General features: G+C 44.3%; 1 protein-coding gene across 2 annotated transcripts in view; it reads right to left on the bottom strand.

Moving 5' to 3' along the window:
- Positions 1-1,057: 1,057 nt before the first annotated feature.
- The window catches only part of tmem104 (transmembrane protein 104), a 168,292-nt gene continuing 149,671 nt past the window's right edge, over positions 1,058-19,678 (bottom strand). For both annotated transcript variants that reach the window (XM_084329499.1, XM_084329498.1), the window contains exon 10: positions 1,058-8,589. In XM_084329499.1, coding sequence (XP_084185625.1) covers positions 7,826-8,589 — 764 coding nt within the window. In that variant the 3' untranslated portion in view covers positions 1,058-7,825. The remainder of the gene's footprint in view (positions 8,590-19,678) is intronic.

Below are 19,678 nucleotides of genomic sequence, written 5' to 3'. Positions count from 1 at the left end.
GTATATCCAATGGCCATTTTGTCTACGGCATAATTCACCACAACATATGGATCGGAGATATTTGACGCGCTTCGATGGAACAGGGACAACCGTTCGCCTCGCCCAACAAGGAAAAATGAAACCAGAGACCTGGGGCCGTCCCACAGAGAAAGATAAAAGGGTAGAAAAGGGTGCTCGATACCGCCGTCTAGCGTGATGCGGCCGGTATTGCACTTTTACATTATCATGAGGATTCCCCATGTTAACCCCGAGTTTGTGCGCCTGTAATGAATAGAAATATTGAATAAAAGAAATAACGAGTATACTCGTTGTTGGTGTTCAACGATTGGCGGCCAATAACGAGTATACTCGTCGATGGCGGGGAATGAGTTAAGGACAGGACAGGATTGTTTTTGAGTAGAGTATAAGATTGCACCGTGTACTGAAACAGCTCCATCTGGCCCTTGTGATCACAGTACCTTTTGGCCTACGGGCTCACTGAACTTCCATAAATGGACAACAGGCCAACCCATCCCCTTACATATAACCCAAAGGTTGCAATACTACATTATGTGCTGATCCAGCTGCTATTTACAAGGCTGTAAAAACAAAAAACAACAACAACAACAACAACAACAACAACAACAACAACAACAACCAGCACTCAAATCTACATGCAGGCTAGGGGTTTGGAGAAAGGAGCTTTATAGGGCACTGCTGACAATGGGGTTCGGATGGAAATTCCTTTAATTTCATCCCAGGAGAACAACCCAGGGATGCCCAGTACCATCTCTCTCTTTCTCCACTCCAGTACTGTACATATAAACCACGGATAAATTAAATGAGCTGTGAATAAATTAGGCGGCACAAAGTTTTTAATTTCCAATTATAGCTGCACCCCCAAACACAGACACACCCACATACATAAAAGGGCAGAGGGTAAATTCAATTACACCGGAGCAGCCCTGCCAAAATTGAAATTCAGCAGAGGGAAGTTTATTATAATAATAAAAAGAGGGATGTTACGCCAATAAAAATAAAGGGGGAAAAAAACAGTATTGAGGTGCTTTACGGATGATGGAGGAGCGGGGATGAGGGGTAAAAACTATGCCACGCACCTGGAGAGGAGAATACTGGCTGCCGTGAGTCTTCCTTGAAATAGCTACAGTACAGTATTACAAATGTCTCAAAACCACATTGATTAGAGTGAGACTTATGTTGCTGTGGAGAAAGTCAGTTTTGTTTCTCAAAACACGCAATACAAGTTAGAAATATTTAGACATTTCAAAATACCTTTATTTGTCTTGTGAAGTAAAATGGTATACCTGTAGTATACTATTCAGACACTGCTGCATCAGTAATTACAAAATAATAATGAATTTCAACGAGAACATAATTTTTTACAGATAAATAATTACTTCTGTAATTGAGGTGGAAAAGTACCAGATGAATAAAAGGCCTTAATTAAATTTTCTTTGAAAAACACAAAAAAAAAGAGAAGCATTAATTGACGCATTAAACATCGAATGAAACACATGTAAACCAAACACAAAAGAAACAACATAAGTCACATACTGTAAGGGGATCCCCACTTTAAAAGACAAAAATGTCTAAGTGATTGTCAGTTTAAATTAACAGGCTTACATGCAGACCTTTGACAGGCTAAGATGTGCGATTGTTTGTAATGAGAACCATGTAGACTCAAACCAACAAATTTCATAATTTAGCGGTGGAGTCGAAGTGGTCCTCGCTATTACGGACCGCAATGTGCGATGTGATGTGCGTTATTACGTGCTTGTTCCACGAAATTGAACTTGGCTCGAGTCGACGCGGTTGTCATTCCAAACCATCGCATATCTTACCGATATGACTTTTAACAAAGAACAAAGGGGAGCGACACAATCGGCAAGTTTAATAGGATGAATCCACACTAAAGTAGAATTAACGTTATTTCTAGAATATTAAAAGCCCTGTTTCGATTTGTGACTATGAACACGTCTCTCGTTTAGAAGCTGAACGCCAGAGAGATAGGTCATCAAGAGACACATCCTGGAGCTGACAGTAAATCTATGGTACTCTATGGTAATTTAACTGGGATAATGGGTACATCTTCTCATGCCCTACATTCAAATAAAACCTAATTAATTAGGATGAAATTTCTCAATTTTTTTCCCTTTCTGTGACCTCATTCAAGTGTCTCACATCACAATTTCAAATCTTGATGCTTTGACTTCCAGGCGAGTCAGACAGGTTGTCTTCGTTTAGTAGATACTGATTGTCGAAGTTAATTCTGTTTTAGGGTGGATTTTTCCTTTAAGGGCAAGACATTTCCCCAGGAAAAAGGCACATTTACAGTAACAACTCCATACAAGAGTCAACGCAGTCACTCATTCTCAAGATATCTCACACACACACACACAAACAAGATTTCAGACTTCAGATTTCGATGACATGAAAATCAACCCTATTCCAAATAATTTGTACATTTCATTCAAGCGCTTCAGATGAGATGTATTAATGTATTACCAGACCCATCTTGATACCTGGACATTTAGAAACCAAACAGCACAACAGAGGAAAAGTAAACACAAACCAGTACATGGCGTGACTATGCCAATGAAATTATACAATTTACATATAGTTACATGCAGGTACTGTTTGAAATATCTTCCATAACTGGAGAAAGACTGACAGGGTTACAGACTGTGATGAAATGCACTACTAGAAAACTAGTTGCAACCAGTTGATGTAGGCTTAGATATAAACCAGTACGACCAGTCATAGACCAGTATGACCAGACATAGACCAGTTATAAACCAGTATGACCATACATAGACCAGTATGACCAGACATAGAACAGTTATAAACCAGTATGACCATACATAGACCAGTATGACCAGACATAGAACAGTTATAAACCAGTATGACCAGACATAGACCAGTATGACCAGACAGTTATAAACCAGTATGACCAGACATAGACCAGTATGACCAGACATAGAACAGTTATAAACCAGTATGACCAGACATAGACCAGTATGACCAGACAGTTATAAACCAGTATGACCAGACATAGACCAGTATGACCAGACATAGACATGTATGACCAGACATAGACCAGTATGACCAGACATAGACCATAATGACGAGACATAGACCAGTATGCAAATTGATAATGCACCATCCATCTCTTAGCCCTAATCAAACTGGATTTGTTATACGGGGGAAGGTCCTGTAATTGCAATTATTATCAAGGGCACTTTTAATTATAATACAGTACAAAGTGGAAAGTGAAACACTTTCAGTCGGCAGAGTGTAGATCGTGACATTCTACATCTGGCCTTAATGACAGGAATTGAAAGGAAATGAAGTCAAACTAATCCAGTTCAAATAGGTATTTAGCCTACATCACCTGTAATAGAACACAATTAATGGGGCACTTTATTTTGCACATAGTCTCACATACGTGCAAAAACCTAGTTTTGCACACATTAATTTAGTTTGAATGTGGCCACCAGTGATGTCACCTGGGACATTGAATCCTTGTGTTAATTACAGCTCTATAAAACAAGGTATTGCTATTTTCTTTCCATCTACATCATTTCATTGAGCTGTAATTAACACAAGGATTCAATCCGTCACTGGTGGACATATTCAAACTCATTTACTCTCAATAACTGTCAAACTAAATAAATGTGAGCAAAATTTAATCTGCATAGTTTTTTGGCAAAGTGCCCCTTTAAAGTGTCTAACCGGTCCTGCAGCATAGTGACCTATGCTACGTTCTGCTCGACAATCCAGTCAATATGACCACCAGTATGGTGATTGATGAGGCGTCATCTCTTTGAGTTGAGCCCCAATCAAACTGGATTTATTTTATGGGGGAGGTCTTGTAGTTGTAATAGTTACCAATTACGAATTCATATCCCCGTAATGTAATAGCGCTAGGTTTTTTTTAGAGGCCAGCAGAATGTAGATCATGACATTTTGGATCTAGGCTTACGGCAGGAATTGGGGCGGGGGAATGACAAGACAGTGATCCTGTATTGATGGTCAACTGGAATTACATGCACGGCAATGCAGGCCGTTCCACAGTGAAACTAACCCAGTCTGAACAGGGCTTTAGCCCATCACCGGTCATGGAAAACAGCAAGGAAATGCATCTAACCAGTTCTGCAACATGCTGAACCTGTGCCACTTCCACATTACTCTCCACAATCTTGCTGTGCATCTAAAATTGGCTGCAACCATGACATCATTTTTCATATATTGTGATCCAAATAAAATGATCGCGTCTGAGCACCGCGACGGGCCATCAAATACCGTCTGAATGTTTAGTTAGTAGAGTCTTAAATAACTGACACGGGTTGTAAAAGTCGAAATAAAACTAAAAAAAGATAAAGCCCAAAGGCAATTGTGTGCAAACGTATGCAATGTTGCAAGTGGAGGATGCAGACACTCTGCGTTTGTGACGGGCAGCTAAATATATCCTTTGTTATCACGGTACCAATACTGGCAGCTTACCCACCATAAGTATACCGTGCTAACAATGTAATATGGTAGCCGACAGCACAAAATGAGATTTACCAACATAAACACAACTACTGACACTTCTAGGTTTGTATTTCAAGATAACACATATCCTTATGCTGAGTCCATAACATCATGACTATAATGAAGTGTATAATAATAATAATAATAATAATAATAATAATAATAATAATAAAAAAAGAAAACAATACATAAGAGATTGAACCAGGACAATAGTGGACTCTATTAACACAGGCAATTCAGTCCAGAGAAGGTGCTGCTACTATGTCTGGAGTTACTAGGTTCCAAACAAAGTGAGCTACAGAACATGGGAAACAGCAGATCAGCCAGCTGAGAAATTGTCATGACAAGCTGGCAGAGAGGGGGGGGGGATTGCAACAGAGATTTAATGTCACCGACTGTAGATATGTTTGTGCTAAGCCCTGTAGTGTTTAGCTAAGGTGTCAGCAGGCCTTAGACCCCCTGAATAACCTCACATTGTGTCTGATAACGTCCTTAAGACAGTCAACTCCTGTAGGGTACTGGCATGTCAGGCTTTGGGTGGGTGGTAGATACGGTATCAGAGGCAAACCGAGAGTCACGACTGAGCGATGATCGGTAAAAGACGAGACATGCTCGGTGTGTGAACTACAGATGTGTGTGTGTCTGGTGATAAAACAGAAATTGAGCTCCTCTAGGTGGATCTGTCATGACGGGAGCTTCATTGTTCATGAAGGGAAGACGAGATTGGAGGCAGTCACTGGTGAAGAATGTACAAATGCCAACCATAAGAGACAGATTATCCCTGATTACACCTGCGCACGTTAAGCAATGGCAAGGGGGTATCACTCCTGTCCGTGGGCGTGAGTGTCCGTCCGTCTGTCTGTCTGTGTATCTGCATCAGCCATAGCTCCCATAGTTCTGATCCGATTTGGATGAAACTTCGCAAATAGGCGGATTGTAGGCCCAGGGCCTGAATATTTCAAATAGGTCAACGACAAGCATTTATGAGGTTGTCAGGGTAAACGCAAGAGGGCGATACTACACAAAGCTTCACCTAGACTCCTGTAATCATCGCTCTGGCAACACGTTACGACATGCCAATGCCAGAGTCAGCCTCATATTGTAGGTGAAATATCTATGCATTCGAAAAATCTGTTTTGTAAGTTAAGTATTTAATGTTCGCTATTGGCCAATTGTCCTCTGTGATCTTGTTATAATAAGGAAATGCTCACAGGAAATGCGTATTAGAAGTTGAGACATTTTGTGATCTATGCACAAATATTGTGTTAGCTAGGAAATGTTGTAAAACTTTAGACCAGCCATAAAATACTTCACCTTTAAAATAGGGGCCTAATCTCCGGAGAAGGAGATAATCCACACCAGGAGATTTTTCTTTACAAGTGAAATACTTGAATGAAATACTGATTTAAGAGACCATTCACGACTGCTTCCTAACTAGAAGTAGAATTGGATGTGGGGCATTATCAAGTGTGCCGTTATGGATACGGCTGGGTAGTGTAGAGGTATAAACACTCGCCTATCACCACAGAGACCGGGGTTCAATTGCCATCAGCGGTACCTCCGGCTTGGTCAGTCGTCCCTACGAACACCATTGGCAGTGTTCACGGGTGGGGAAACCGGTGGGGTACGAGTCCTGGTTCTTGCAACAGCGACTCCTACTGGTCGGTTTGGGCGCCTGTTCAGCGGGGAGGGGATCTGGGGGGAGATAGTGTGAAACTTGGTGCACGTTATGTCCTTCCAGTGAAGCTCCTAGCCGTCAGGTGAAAAGAAGCGGCTGGCGACCCCACATGTATTAGAGGCATGAGGTCGTCTCCACCTTGCCCAGACCGAGAGTGGGGTAGCACAACAACCAGAGGGAATTGGCATAACAACAAAACTGTGGGATGGGAGAAAAGGCATAACAAGTGTATCTATTCTTTTTTAAAGTGTGCCATTACGGTTCATAAACAGAGATGTCCCAGTGGTTCCGCGAGTAAGTGGTAAGTGAGCAGTGCGCACATCTGTCAAGACAGTGGTTCCAAAGTCGAGGTACATTTTAGTGAATGAAATATGGCCCTATCCTTATAACACATTTTCATATTCATGTGTTTATAGCTGGTGTTACCCAGATGGTAGGGCTCACACGGGGACAGGCATCTCCCCGACTGTCCTAGTTCATCTATTAGTTTAACCATTTCTCTGTTCCAACTTAATCAAGCTGTGCAGAGGCAAAGCGATTTTGCATTATAACGTGATTTTTTTTAATTTTACAGCCATTTTCTTCTCTGCTCTTTGCATTGGCTCAATATATTCTGTTACAGGAAGTCCAGTGGACCTCGGCTACCTCTTAATCGATTCTTCGCTCATTTGGTTACTTGGGATTTAAAAAAGGACCATATCAGTTTAATTTTGACGTCTCACCATTGCCAGATTCTCGATCCCCGCCTTTACCTTCATGCGCATAGATGTATAAAGTGCATGTTTTGGTAGACCAGCCTACCTTTCACACTGCCGTTGATGTTGAAAAAAGGTTAGAAAATACGATCCATGAAACTTGGCCATTTACCCATGTGAAAATCACTATTGTTTATTTTAACCAATTCTACTGTATCACTCTACTACTGTACATGTTATTTAAATCGGTGCAGTAACATAGCAAGCAGAGTCAATAGCAAGCTCACGCGGAGAGCGGACGTTTATGTGCAGGGCGTGTAATATAGCGCTAACGAAAGTAAAACGGCGTCACGATTTTCACAAGGATGAATGAACCAGTATTTTCCACTCCTTTTCAACACCAACGGCAGTTAAAACACATACACCTATAAACACAACATTTGTTCAGAATTACAATGGTATGGCCCCTTAAATGAGGATCAAAAAGATGACCCCCAGCAGCCATTTTGCTTAAATCTGACAGTTATAGTTGTTGGTTTTAGCTGCTGTGGTAGTGCAACACCCTGCTAAAACCTTTGATTGTCCAGCTCATTTTGGACAAAAAGGACATCGGACCCAAACAAACAAGTCCATTTCCTCTTCCCTTTTGTCGTTCCCCTGTTGTGTTTAGTTCCAGCTTTTTACGCTGGACCACAATCACTAGCTATTTGGTCCCTTTTCAACAAGTTGGATAAATTACTATTAATTACAATTAATTCACAATGATACAAGAGTCCCATAAAAAAGGCACACTGTCCCGACCTGTAGCAAGTTCATTAAGGCCTGTAGCACGGGTACAAAGAGAGAGACTGACCAAAGAGAGAGAAACGGACGAATCCCGTTTCAATACGGCAGAGTTTCTTGGCATAATTTCTTGGTGTCATTTCTTGGTGTCGTTCAGGATGATGTTGGCCGTGACGAACATGAGGCAGAAGGTGGCCCACACCAGCACAAACCACACCCAGAAGGGGTGGCGGAACGGGGACCGGTGCTTGTTGACGGCGCCCCTGCCCACCACGGGCTCCAGGTGCCGCCGGCTGTAGTACACCATCAGCGCCGGGACAATGTACTGGATGCCCGTGCCGGCGTAGGCCCCCGTGATGCCCACCAGCGACTCCAGGTTGTGGGTGAGGAAGGCCACCACGACGGGAGGCACCAGGGTGATGAGGGGGAACACGACGCTGTCCACCACCCAGGGGTAGGTGCCTCCGTCGCGGTAGAACAGGGTCTTCCAGTTGTTCCGCAGCGTCACGGCGATGATGGGGAAGTTTGTGCTGATGGTGAAGACGGGGAACAGCCCCAGGAAGTAGCGCAGGAAGGGCACGCCCAGCACGTCGCAGTTGTCCGTGAAGTTGAGGGTGTACATGTCGTGCAGCAGGGAGCCGTCGAAACAGAAGATGGCGGTGAACGAGAGGAGGGCGTAGAAGGCCGTGATCAGGGTGTAGTCCACCAGCAGCAGGGTGCCGACGCGCTTCTTGTCGGAGATGGGCGTCACGAGGGAGGGCAGGGAGTGCTGGCACATGAAGGAGTAGACGCACACTCCAAACAGGTTGGGCACTCCGGACACATCCGCTGCACGCGGGCGGCCCTCTCCTTTGCCTTTGGAGATGCGCAGAAGAGCCAGGATGATCATCATGGTGAAAGCTGAGAAGAAAGATAGAAAGAGAGAGAGAGAGGCCTTAGTATACAGTAGAACTTAATTCATCCTAACCTCTGTGTTCTGAACTGACATGGTTACACGACTAGGTTTGCTATGTTGTTTGTTTTGTTTTCCTATAAATGCTACTGTACTTCACCTCATCCGTTGATATATTATAATATAAAACACATTTTCGGATTAACACATTTTACTGAATATTTTTTTGATTTGATTTGATATTTTTTATTTTCGTGTCTTACATACAGATGTATGCCCAGCCCATATGGGCTTACAAGACACATAACAATAAGTATATAATAATGTACTTTACCAATTACTTAACAAATGACATAGACCAAGATGGCCATAAAAAAATACAAGAAAATACAATAAAACATAATATAACACAAGTTGTACTCAATGTAAATAAACAGAAAAACAAGGTGAATTCAAATACAATTATATAGGATACAGTGTGTTTTGTCTCAGGTGCCATGCCTTCTCCAAAAATCCTGCAAAAAAAAAAAAACCGAAGATGTCCTCCACAAAAAAACAACTCAACATACAACTCTCAGACTGCCAAAACAAATCTGGGTTTACAATTTGAATTTTCTCAAATAAAGCCCTCCTCAAAGTGGTGTACAAAGGGCAATAAAAAACAAAATGATATTCATCCTCCACCACTCCCAGATCACACACAACACACAACCGCTCCTCCTCAGGTTTACCCTGGAATCTACCCACTTCCACCGCCAATGGCAGGGTGCCAGACCTCAACTGGGCACACAGAGACCTTTATTTAGAATAAAGAACATTTCAGAATATTTCCCATGTGTTTTCACGCACATTTCCCTAATCCGAACGTTTCAGTGTAATCAAGAGCCTCCGTTCCCAAAGGGTTGGAACAAACACGACAGCGACTGTATGTCACCGCGAACACCAACTGTATGTCACCGCGAACACCAACAGCAACTGTATGTCACCGCGAACACCAACACCAACTGTATGTCACCGCGAACACCAACAGCAACTGTATGTCACCGCGAACACCAACTGTATGTCACCGCGAACACCAACTGTATGTCACCGCGAACACCAACAGCGACTGTATGTCACCGCGAACACCAACAGCAACTGTATGTCACCGCGAACACCAACTGTATGTCACCGCGAACACCAACAGCAACTGTATGTCACCGCAAACACCAACAGCAACTGTATGTCACCGCAAACACCAACAGCAACTGTATGTCACCGCGAACACCAACAGCAACTGTATGTCACCGCGAACACCAACAGCAACTGTATGTCACCGCGAACACCAACTGTATGTCACCGCGAACACCAACAGCAACTGTATGTCACCGCGAACACCAACATCGACTGTATGTCACGCGAACACCAACAGCGACTGTATGTCACCGCGAACACCAACACCAACTGTATGTCACCGCGAACACCAACAGCGACTGTATGTCACCGCGAACACCAACTGTATGTCACCGCGAACACCAACTGTATGTCACCGCGAACACCAACTGTATGTCACCGCGAACACCAACTGTATGTCACCGCGAACACCAACTGTATGTCACCGCGAACACCAACTGTATGTCACCGCGAACACCAACTGTATGTCACCGCGAACACCAACTGTATGTCACCGCGAACACCAACTGTATGTCACCACGAACACCAACAGCGACTGTATTTCACCGCAAACACCAACAGCGACTGTATGTCACCGCGAACACCAACAGCGACTGTATTTCACCGCAAACACCAACAGCGACTGTATGTCACCGCGAACACCAACAGCGACTGTATTTCACCGCAAACACCAACAGCGACTGTATGTCACCGCGAACACCAACAGCGACTGTATTTCACCGCAAACACCAACAGCGACTGTATGTCACCGCGAACACCAACAGCGACTGTATTTCACCGCAAACACCAACACCAACTGTATGTCACCGCGAACACCAACAGCGACTGTATGTCACCGCAAACACCAACAGCGACTGTATGTCACCGCAAACACCAACAGCGACTGTATGTCACCGCGAACACCAACTGTATGTCACCGCGAACACCAACAGCAACTGTATGTCACCGCGAACACCAACAGCAACTGTATGTCACCGCGAACACCAACTGTATGTCACCGCAAACACCAACAGCGACTGTATGTCACCGCGAACACCAACACCAACTGTATGTCACCGCGAACACCAACAGCGACTGTATGTCACCGCGAACACCAACAGCAACTGTATGTCACCGCAAACACCAACAGCAACTGTATGTCACCGCGAACACCAACAGCAACTGTATGTCACCGCGAACACCAACAGCAACTGTATGTCACCGCGAACACCAACTGTATGTCACCGCGAACACCAACAGCAACTGTATGTCACCGCGAACACCAACAGCAACTGTATGTCACCGCGAACACCAACTGTATGTCACCGCAAACACCAACAGCAACTGTATGTCACCGCGAACACCAACAGCGACAGCCACAACGACGAGGCCTACATCCTGCGATGCATCGCACAGTTATTTGTGACCTTTGTTGCCCGAGTGGCTTTGTATACTGTAGCGTTTCATTGAATTTCAACATTATTAGCGGGAAGGTCTCGTTGTTTATCACTCTGATGTTTCCAATGATCTTGTGCAAAACTTCTTTCTGGCCTTGAAAACATTGTTTACTCCTCCGGGTCCAGCCTCCGCCCCCTGTGCATGCCAACGAGACAAAGCTTGGCAGAGGTTTAACAGCGGGCAGTTGATGGATTGGAGTATTGCCATGAGCCCCGGGTCAGTTTGGGGCCAAATCCTGGAATGATCCCTTTATCTTGCCCTCCTATAATCCAACCCACTCCTATCCCTTCCTCCCCCCTTCCCCAGTCATTACTCCACTACTGTTAAAAAAAAGGGGGAAAAAACGACTCTTTAAAGGGCACGCCTTTCTCTGTTGCTAATCTGAAAGCGATTAATGTTGACAAGGCAGGATGGTTTAGGTCCTAATGGGCTGGAGGAGAGTGCTGAGCTGGCCGATAATTCAGCGTCCTCCGTGCTGCTACACCCCAGCAGTGGCGGTAAGACACAGTAGCAAGCTTGTCTTGGGAATTTACCATATTCACACGGTGGCCATTTTGCTCTTCTGTCACGCTCGGGTGCGGCTCCTTTCCGAGCCAACCTGAGCGTGACGCGATAGAGCAAAATGGCCACCGTTTGAATAAGGTCAATTGGTCAATTTTCCTTCACGCCTGCACTCGGGGCCAATCACAACTTCGACCTCTGCACTGGGTACAATTACAATTAACGTCATTGACCGAGCTATCGAGTGTGTTATGTGCCGTCCGATTAGTATTACATTTACATTTTGCCTGGCGATGCGATCAGCTTATCACTTAGCAGCCCACACCAAATACAACCTAATAAAACAAATAGTCTATTGGCTGAGCGAATCTGGCATTCGTGTGACATCACGTATTGAATCAACCAGGAAATAACTAACGCTATTATGTATCATAATCACAAAATGCATTCAGTGCTGGATCTAACTAAATGGATTTATGGAAAGTTCAAGGCCGGACCACAAAGCTCCTGTAAGGGTTAGCGCGACATGCTACGGCTCTTCCTATTCGTACAGCGATGGTCTACGGGGAGCAAAAAAAGTGAGACACTTTCCCCCCCCACCAGTTAACCTGAAAGGTGTGCTGATCAGCAGTAATGCAATGTCATGGTTGTCGATTGATGAGAGTATCGATAAAGACAAATTCGTTAATGTAGGCTATATTAAGCAGCACATATAAATTAATAACTAACTTAGTTAATTAATAATTGACAAATGGCATGGTGATAATATGTAGGTTATTGATCAATGAATGCATTGATAAATTATTTTATATTACAAATGATACACCAGTAGAAGTCATGTTATTTCCTCATTGTCCTTGCTGTGTCGCCGGTCTGCCTAAAAAAAAAGAAAAAAAAAAGGCTCGAGGCTAAAATCGCCCACCGTGTGCAGCATTGGACTTTAGCTGACTTTTATCCAAAGCGAGTTAGAAGTTCTGTACGACAAGTCAGCAGGAAGGGTACAACAGAAGATGATTTAGTAGAAAAGAGCATGATAGTAAAAGTACAAAGGTTTGTGGAATTTATTTATTTTCCTTCATCGGAGATATTGATTGAAGAAGTGTGTTTTAGTCTACGGCGAAAGATTTGGTCAGGTTTCGGCTTCGGCTGTCCTAACTGTGGTGGGAAGTTCGCTCCACCATTGTGGAGCAAGGACCCGGGAATAGCCGTCTTCTCTTTGATGACCGCCCCGGAGTAGCAGTATTACCCTACTGTCTGCATATACTGCTCTGTCTTACCACACCGAGAATTCTGTACGCTCTCGTACCGTAAACACCAGTAGTCCTGCATCCATTGGCTGAGCGTCGGTGTGTCACCGCGCCGCGTGCCGAGGCAGTATCTCCCTGTATATTGTACCTCATGCAAGGTGACAAAACTGTCTCAGATTCCGACAACAGCGACGCCACGCAGCAGTCTAGTTTCAAAACTTCTCGCGCCCTCCTCCTCACTGAGAGGGCAGAAGGCATTAGGCGTCATGAGGATAATATTGAAGCCACTTAATGAGATCCCGCTGCCTGACCCAGAAACTTGCCGGATGCATAAAACACACACACACACACACACACTGCCGTGCGGTCATGCTCCCTTCAGCCTAATGTAAGCCACGGCAGGTGATGCACTGCGCCTCCTACCGCTCGCAGACTTCTGCATCCGTTCCCGATTGATTAGCACACGTGTCTCTCTGCGGAACACGTGCCAGGCGCCCGGGCGTCTCCAAAGGGGATCTGGGAGAGCGGCGCTGGTGGTCCCGCTAACGGCTGAGAGAGGTGTGGCCCGGGAGACCGTCTCACCTACGCAGGCTGGGAGTTAGTCACAGGCTCGCCGTGGCCGTCAGCCGGTTGCTCGACTCTCATCGAGCTCTCTCTTTAGGCGAGGTGAAAGCGAGCTACTCACTCCGCACACGCGCAAAACACATTATTGTCACCATCTAGGTGGGTACGAATAATATCTAGCTTTACATGAATGTTGATAGAGAAGTTGATACAAAAAGAAACCATGGAAATCATTTCCCTGAAAAATTTGTGTTTCACCTTTTCAAAGCTGCACTAGTAATTTTTTTTTATAAACATAGTGGAGAAGAAAATATGGTGACAAAAAAAGTAATTTCTTCAAGCAAGGTAACTGTTATACAATGGCATTAACAGTTCATGCTCTACAAATGAGACTGCAGTCTTTTACAGATTTCACGGCACCGGTCACGCGCGACCAGAAGAGCTCGTATGGGCAATTTCACCGTGTTTCATCATAGCTGTCGTGGGGGAAGGGTCTCTTGTTCAAGGAAGACAGCTGGGGGCTGTTTTTCTTTAATCTAATATTCATTATCATATGTTTAAAAAAAAATTTAACAATTCGATTATTAATTAAGCTATAGAATATTTGTCGACAGCCCTAGTCTGAACCACTGTGGTTCGGGCACAAGCGTATAACGAACGGATTCTTGCATGATCTCGCGAAGCCAGCTGCCATGCAAGGTGACAAAGTATGATACTACACACCTTCCCATGTTGGTATGTACCGACTCCCGCGCACCTCGCAACGAGAAGATGTTGGCGATAAGTGTCAGAACGAGACTCTTGAAATGCTTGCAGTTGGGGGAACAAGAAGCTGTTTAGCTTGCTGTGTGTAAGGACGGGCCTTTATAGTTCACCTCCTGAAGTACACCGTCTTGTATCCAAGCCTTTTTCAACAAATGTTACATAAATCTGTCCATCATATGATTGCTTATGTAACGGAAGGTGGCGACAGGTGACTTTCAACTGCGACTTGCTCTGTTCATTTGCCGGAAGATGTGTCCCCTTGAGGTATCTAGAAAACAGCGCTATAGTCGACTAGTGGCCACATGGCGTAACTACACTTTGCGCCTCGCCTCCCTCCCTCTGCACACCTCCCCGCCCTCCTTGGTTCTTCTACGTTGCACCTGGATGTCTGAGAAGATCCCGATCTCTGCTGCCCTTGCTGGTGATATCTCACGATCCGTCTGAGCCGAGGCAACCCATCAGTGTCAGTGAGGATGGATGGGTTCTTTACTCAGAGATAGAGTAAGGGGCTCCGTGATGACCAATTAATCTGCGGCTGCTACTGTGTGTGTGTGTGTGTGTGTGTGTGTGTGTGTGTGTGTGTGTCGACTCCTGAGGCCTCTGATTAACACAACGTGATCAGGCAGGGCCCTCGGCCCCTTGTTAAGCTTTATACCCACTGGAGGTGCAGGTGAAACAGCCCAGCGCCGGCGATGTGGGGCCCGGAGGGTGAAGACGGTAAAGTTTTAATCTGGCCCTATTAATCAGAAACTGTGTGCTCTTGCTGTAGCACTTTAATGTATGTCAGAGGGATGAAATGATCCACTCCAATTACCAGGACAAAATGGGGGGGGGGGGGGGGACGACGACACACACACAACAAAGACATTAAGCGGGCAGGTTAGTGTCTGTGGAGAAAGAGAAGCAAAGACAATGGCTCCTTACTGTGCAGTTGTACAATGTTTTCAGTTCTTTCAGAATGGATGCTGAGAAAAATACACACATACAACCACACACATACAACCACACACACACACACGCACGCACGTACGTATGTAAGCAGCCGAAGTCGTTAAACCTATTGAGGGCTTAGGCACGAGCTGTCAATATTTAATGGATATCTGGCCCGTCTCCAATGTCAGTGTGGGTACAAGCCCACTTCAACACTCTCCACACTGTTGCCGCAGACCGATCTTCAAGGACATCACCGGCGTGCGGCGCCACACCTCGACTCTAACGCGATGTAACACGGAGGATGCCGTCGATACCGTTTGGCAGCACTAATGCCGCGGCGCTGACAGCTCCGAGTGGTGCGACACCTACAATGTGTTATGGCGAGTGGATCTGTCTCCAGAGTGGACCTGGAGGGAAATGTCACTGGGTAATTATAGTCTATTCTTCTCGGTTAAGCCGCGAGGCACACTGTCGACACGTTTCCCTCCATGTTCACCTGGCGAGGAATGCAGAGTTGGGAGGGTGACTTTATCAATGTATTCCGTTACGATTACAAATGACCAGTTGAAATGGCCGAAGAACAAAACCTCCTATCTGCATTAAAAAAAAGTGGGGAAAAACCTAATATCTGCGAGGTACTAATCCCTGATCGGTATTGTTAACACAATACATTCCAAAAACTGTTTATTGTATTGGGTATCCTAATGAATGTGTGCAAAACAGTTTTTGGATATGTGTGATTACGTGCAAAATAAATCATTGTTTTTTTGGTGAAGTGCTCTTTTAATAGTTTCCCCTGGCAGATCAAATGTCTCAAGTGTCCCTGTAGTAGCCTACAGACAGCCCATCAGCACAAAGTCCATTTATATAGTAAAGTCCAAAACATCTGTACTAGCCTAAAGTCCATAACCATATGAATAGAATGTAGTAGGATACAGTTTGGACCCAAATATATTTCCTGCCAACGGTTGCATTAGCTAACATTGCAACAGGAAATAAACGTGGGTCCTTTTAGAATGTTATCGTTGTCACAGGCTATCGCTAATGTTAGCTAACATTGGCTAACTCGCGAAAAGTCCGTTTCTTGACTTGCAGAGGTATCTTTTAAATTGACAAACCAACGTCCTAATATGTGTAATTCATGGTGTAACAACTAAAACCGGATAAAAAAAATTATGTTTCTCTTGTCATTTACTACCATACATGATTATTTTCCGAAATTGGTTCCTGTAGTGGTTAGCGGAGGCGGAGGTGTAGTTACGCCATGTGGCCACTAGTTGACTAGTATCCCGGTGGCTAGCGCTGTTTTCTAGATACCTCAAGGGGACACATCTTACAATCATATGATGGACAGATTTATGTAACGTTTGTTGAAAAAGGCTTGGGTACAAGACGGTGTACTTCAGGAGGTAAACTATAAAGGACTGTCCTCCTTACACACAGCAAGCTAAACAGCAGTGTACTTCAGGAGGTGAACTATAAAGGCCCGTCCTTACACACAGCAAGCTAAACAGAAGTGTACTTCAGGAGGTGAACTATAAACGCCCGTCCTTACACACAGCAAGCTAAACAGCTTCTTGTTCCCCCAACTGCAAGCATTTCAAGAGAATGTCTCGTTCTGCCACTTATCGCCAACATCTTCTCGTTGCGGGGGAGTTACCAAAATGGGAAGGTGTGTAGTATCATACTCTATATCACCTCTCTATAGACAATGTACACACAAATGTACAGTATATCACCAATCTGCCCGTTGCAGATAGCTCACCCCCCCCCCCCCCCCCCCATCCTCTTCCTCTTCCAACTCTTAGACCCTCCCTCTCTCCACCTTTGTCGGAGACTAACATCCGCTATGTGTGAAACAAGCGTCCGGTCTCGTCTGATGTGAAACGGGGCAGAGAGAGAGAGAGAGAGCGAGAGAGAGAGCGAGAGATATCCTCCTCGCTGGCATTAATGCCAGCAGGCTGTATATACAGGAAGGAAGGCGGGCAGGGGGCCATTTAATTAAGAGCGCCTTAGGGTGGCTGCTGGACGCCACGAGATGTGCGGCAGCAACAGAGCACGCTCCGGTCACGTTTTCTAGGTCAAGGTGAGGAAGCCTCTCAGAAAAACAATTTGGAATTCTCATCCTGGTTTTATTAGCGTGCATAGGACACAGCGTGCACAGTTTAAAGAGGAATGGCACCCCCTTTTGAGAATCAATACTCCCCACGCCCCCTAAAGCTAGTAATCAGGGGGATAAATCTCAGATTTGTGATGTCCTCTCAACGTTAAAGGACCATAAGATAACCAGAGATTGTACTCGTCTTTAATACATCGCGTGTTCATACGTGTACAAAGTGTCTGTTTCGGTAGATCTCATTCTACCTTCCTTCTGCCACTGATGTTCAAAAAGGTTGAAAATATGCTCGATGAAACGTGAAGGTTGCTAGGCGTACAGTAGGTGATTTACCCTTATACAGAACAGTAGGTGATTTACCCATATACAGAACAGTAGGTGATTTACCCATATACAGAACAGTAGGTGATTTACCCTTATACTAGGGGTGTAACGGTACAGAGAAGCCACGGTTCTAAGTAGATTTAACTTCATGTGAAGCAGCGAAATAATACTCTAGACTAGAAGAGATGCCATGTTACACAACAATGTCAGAGGATGTATCAATATTTTGGATTTAAACGCTGCAGCTCGACTGGAGAGGAGCTCAGAGGACCAGTCCAGATCAGCAAAAGTATGTTTGCATTTATTTGGTCAGCTGTGAGGGGAAAGTAGCGCGGAAGAATGTTAGTGTGTGTGCGTGTGTCTTTCCATTGGTTAACATTATTAGGCGAACAAGAAACAATGACAATGTTCAGCCTATTGTAATGACACTGATGTGTTACAAACATATCATTCATTCATGGTTTTGTTTCAGGGACACCTGTAGTAAGGGGGGGGGGGGGGGGCAATTTGTTCTGTCGGCTTGTAATCATACCTTTACAAGCTTCAACGTTTTTTCATCATCTAAATGTGGCAATACAAGCTACGTTAAATGAATCACCTTCTGTGTTAGGACTGTTAGTAAGCCAGTGTAAAGAAAGTAAAGTAAAGATATTGAGCATACATTATAACTAGTTTCACCTAGTGTCGTATGAGACGTATTCGTCGTATGGCTGGATGTACTGTACCGTGACGTCCGTACCTTGAAGTCGTGGGACGAATACACCTATCGTTACACCCCTACCTTATACAGTTTAATTTCTCCATTCAACTGGATGAAATGCAATATAATAGTAGTAAAGAGCAAGACAAACCGGTTCTAAACCAACACTCTACATCAAGACAGCGATCAGCGTGAGAAGCAGCTGGCAAGAAAAATTAAATAAATAAATAAAAAGAAGCCATGTGTCTTACTTTGTTTGCCAGAAAAAAGCAAAAACCTTGGCAAATTGGGCCTTTGTGTGATTGACAAGTGCAACGCAAACACGCAGCCAGTGACGGTTCATCTTTCGTTTTTTTGTGACGTAGGCTATCTCAAACCCCGCCCTGTTCTCTCGATCCTCCAATCACAACCGTCGCCATCGCTCGGGGGGGGGGCAAACTTTGCTTGTCCGAAAGAGAAATAAAATCCCTAAGAAAGTAGCTGACTGGAAATGTTTTTAACGTCAGCTATCTAGCCGAAAGCTGGCGCTTGTGGAACAGCACTCCCCTGCCACCTTTCCCAGTGGGACTGATGGGAGAACGAGAGAAAATAAGAGCCAGCGATTTTCACGTCTTGGGGTTTTTACTCATCCCGACTGTCTGGCCGTTACACCAGCAGGCTCTGAACAGGGCTTTAAGCTGTGAAAACACAGATGACACAGCAAGCTGGCTCCTTCTAACCGTGAAGGCCTACGCTTTTTTAGGTGACCTTCTTATTCAGTTCAATGAGAAAGTGTGTCCAAACTTTTGACTGGTACTGTATATATATATATATGTATATATATATATATATCCATATCAGTCTGAATATACCTGCATATAATCCTTCTATACATCTACATATACACCTGCATATAACTGTGATAGCATGTACAATAATGATGTATATACCATATATAGACTAGTATATATATTTATTCTTACCATATATATCCACATCTATCTGTACATACCTTTTTACACAATCTTTTTACATATCTGTAGATACTATATCTATATCTGTACATATCCCTTACCTACTCTTAGTACTGTAGCTACGCTGCTGGCCAGTGTGACAACTACCATACTGTATCGCTGTACATATTAATATTACAACTCTGTACATAGGCTACTTCTGATTAGCACTACACCCAGTAGTACCAATTAATATATTTTATACCCAGTTTTAATGACCTGTACATTGTATATTACTATCGCACTTTACTGTTACATTTGCACTCTGGATGGATGCCAAAATAATTGTTGTATAGTTGTACTCTACTATCTAATAGCGATGGGCAAAAGGTCACGGCTGTTCCT

The sequence above is a fragment of the Notolepis coatsorum genome (assembly GCF_963971535.1).
Source record: "Notolepis coatsorum genome assembly, chromosome: 14".
NCBI classification, from domain to species: domain Eukaryota; kingdom Metazoa; phylum Chordata; class Actinopteri; order Aulopiformes; family Paralepididae; genus Notolepis; species Notolepis coatsorum.
The sequence above is the reverse complement of the archived record's forward strand: the minus strand, read 5'-3'. Positions and strand labels throughout refer to the sequence as shown.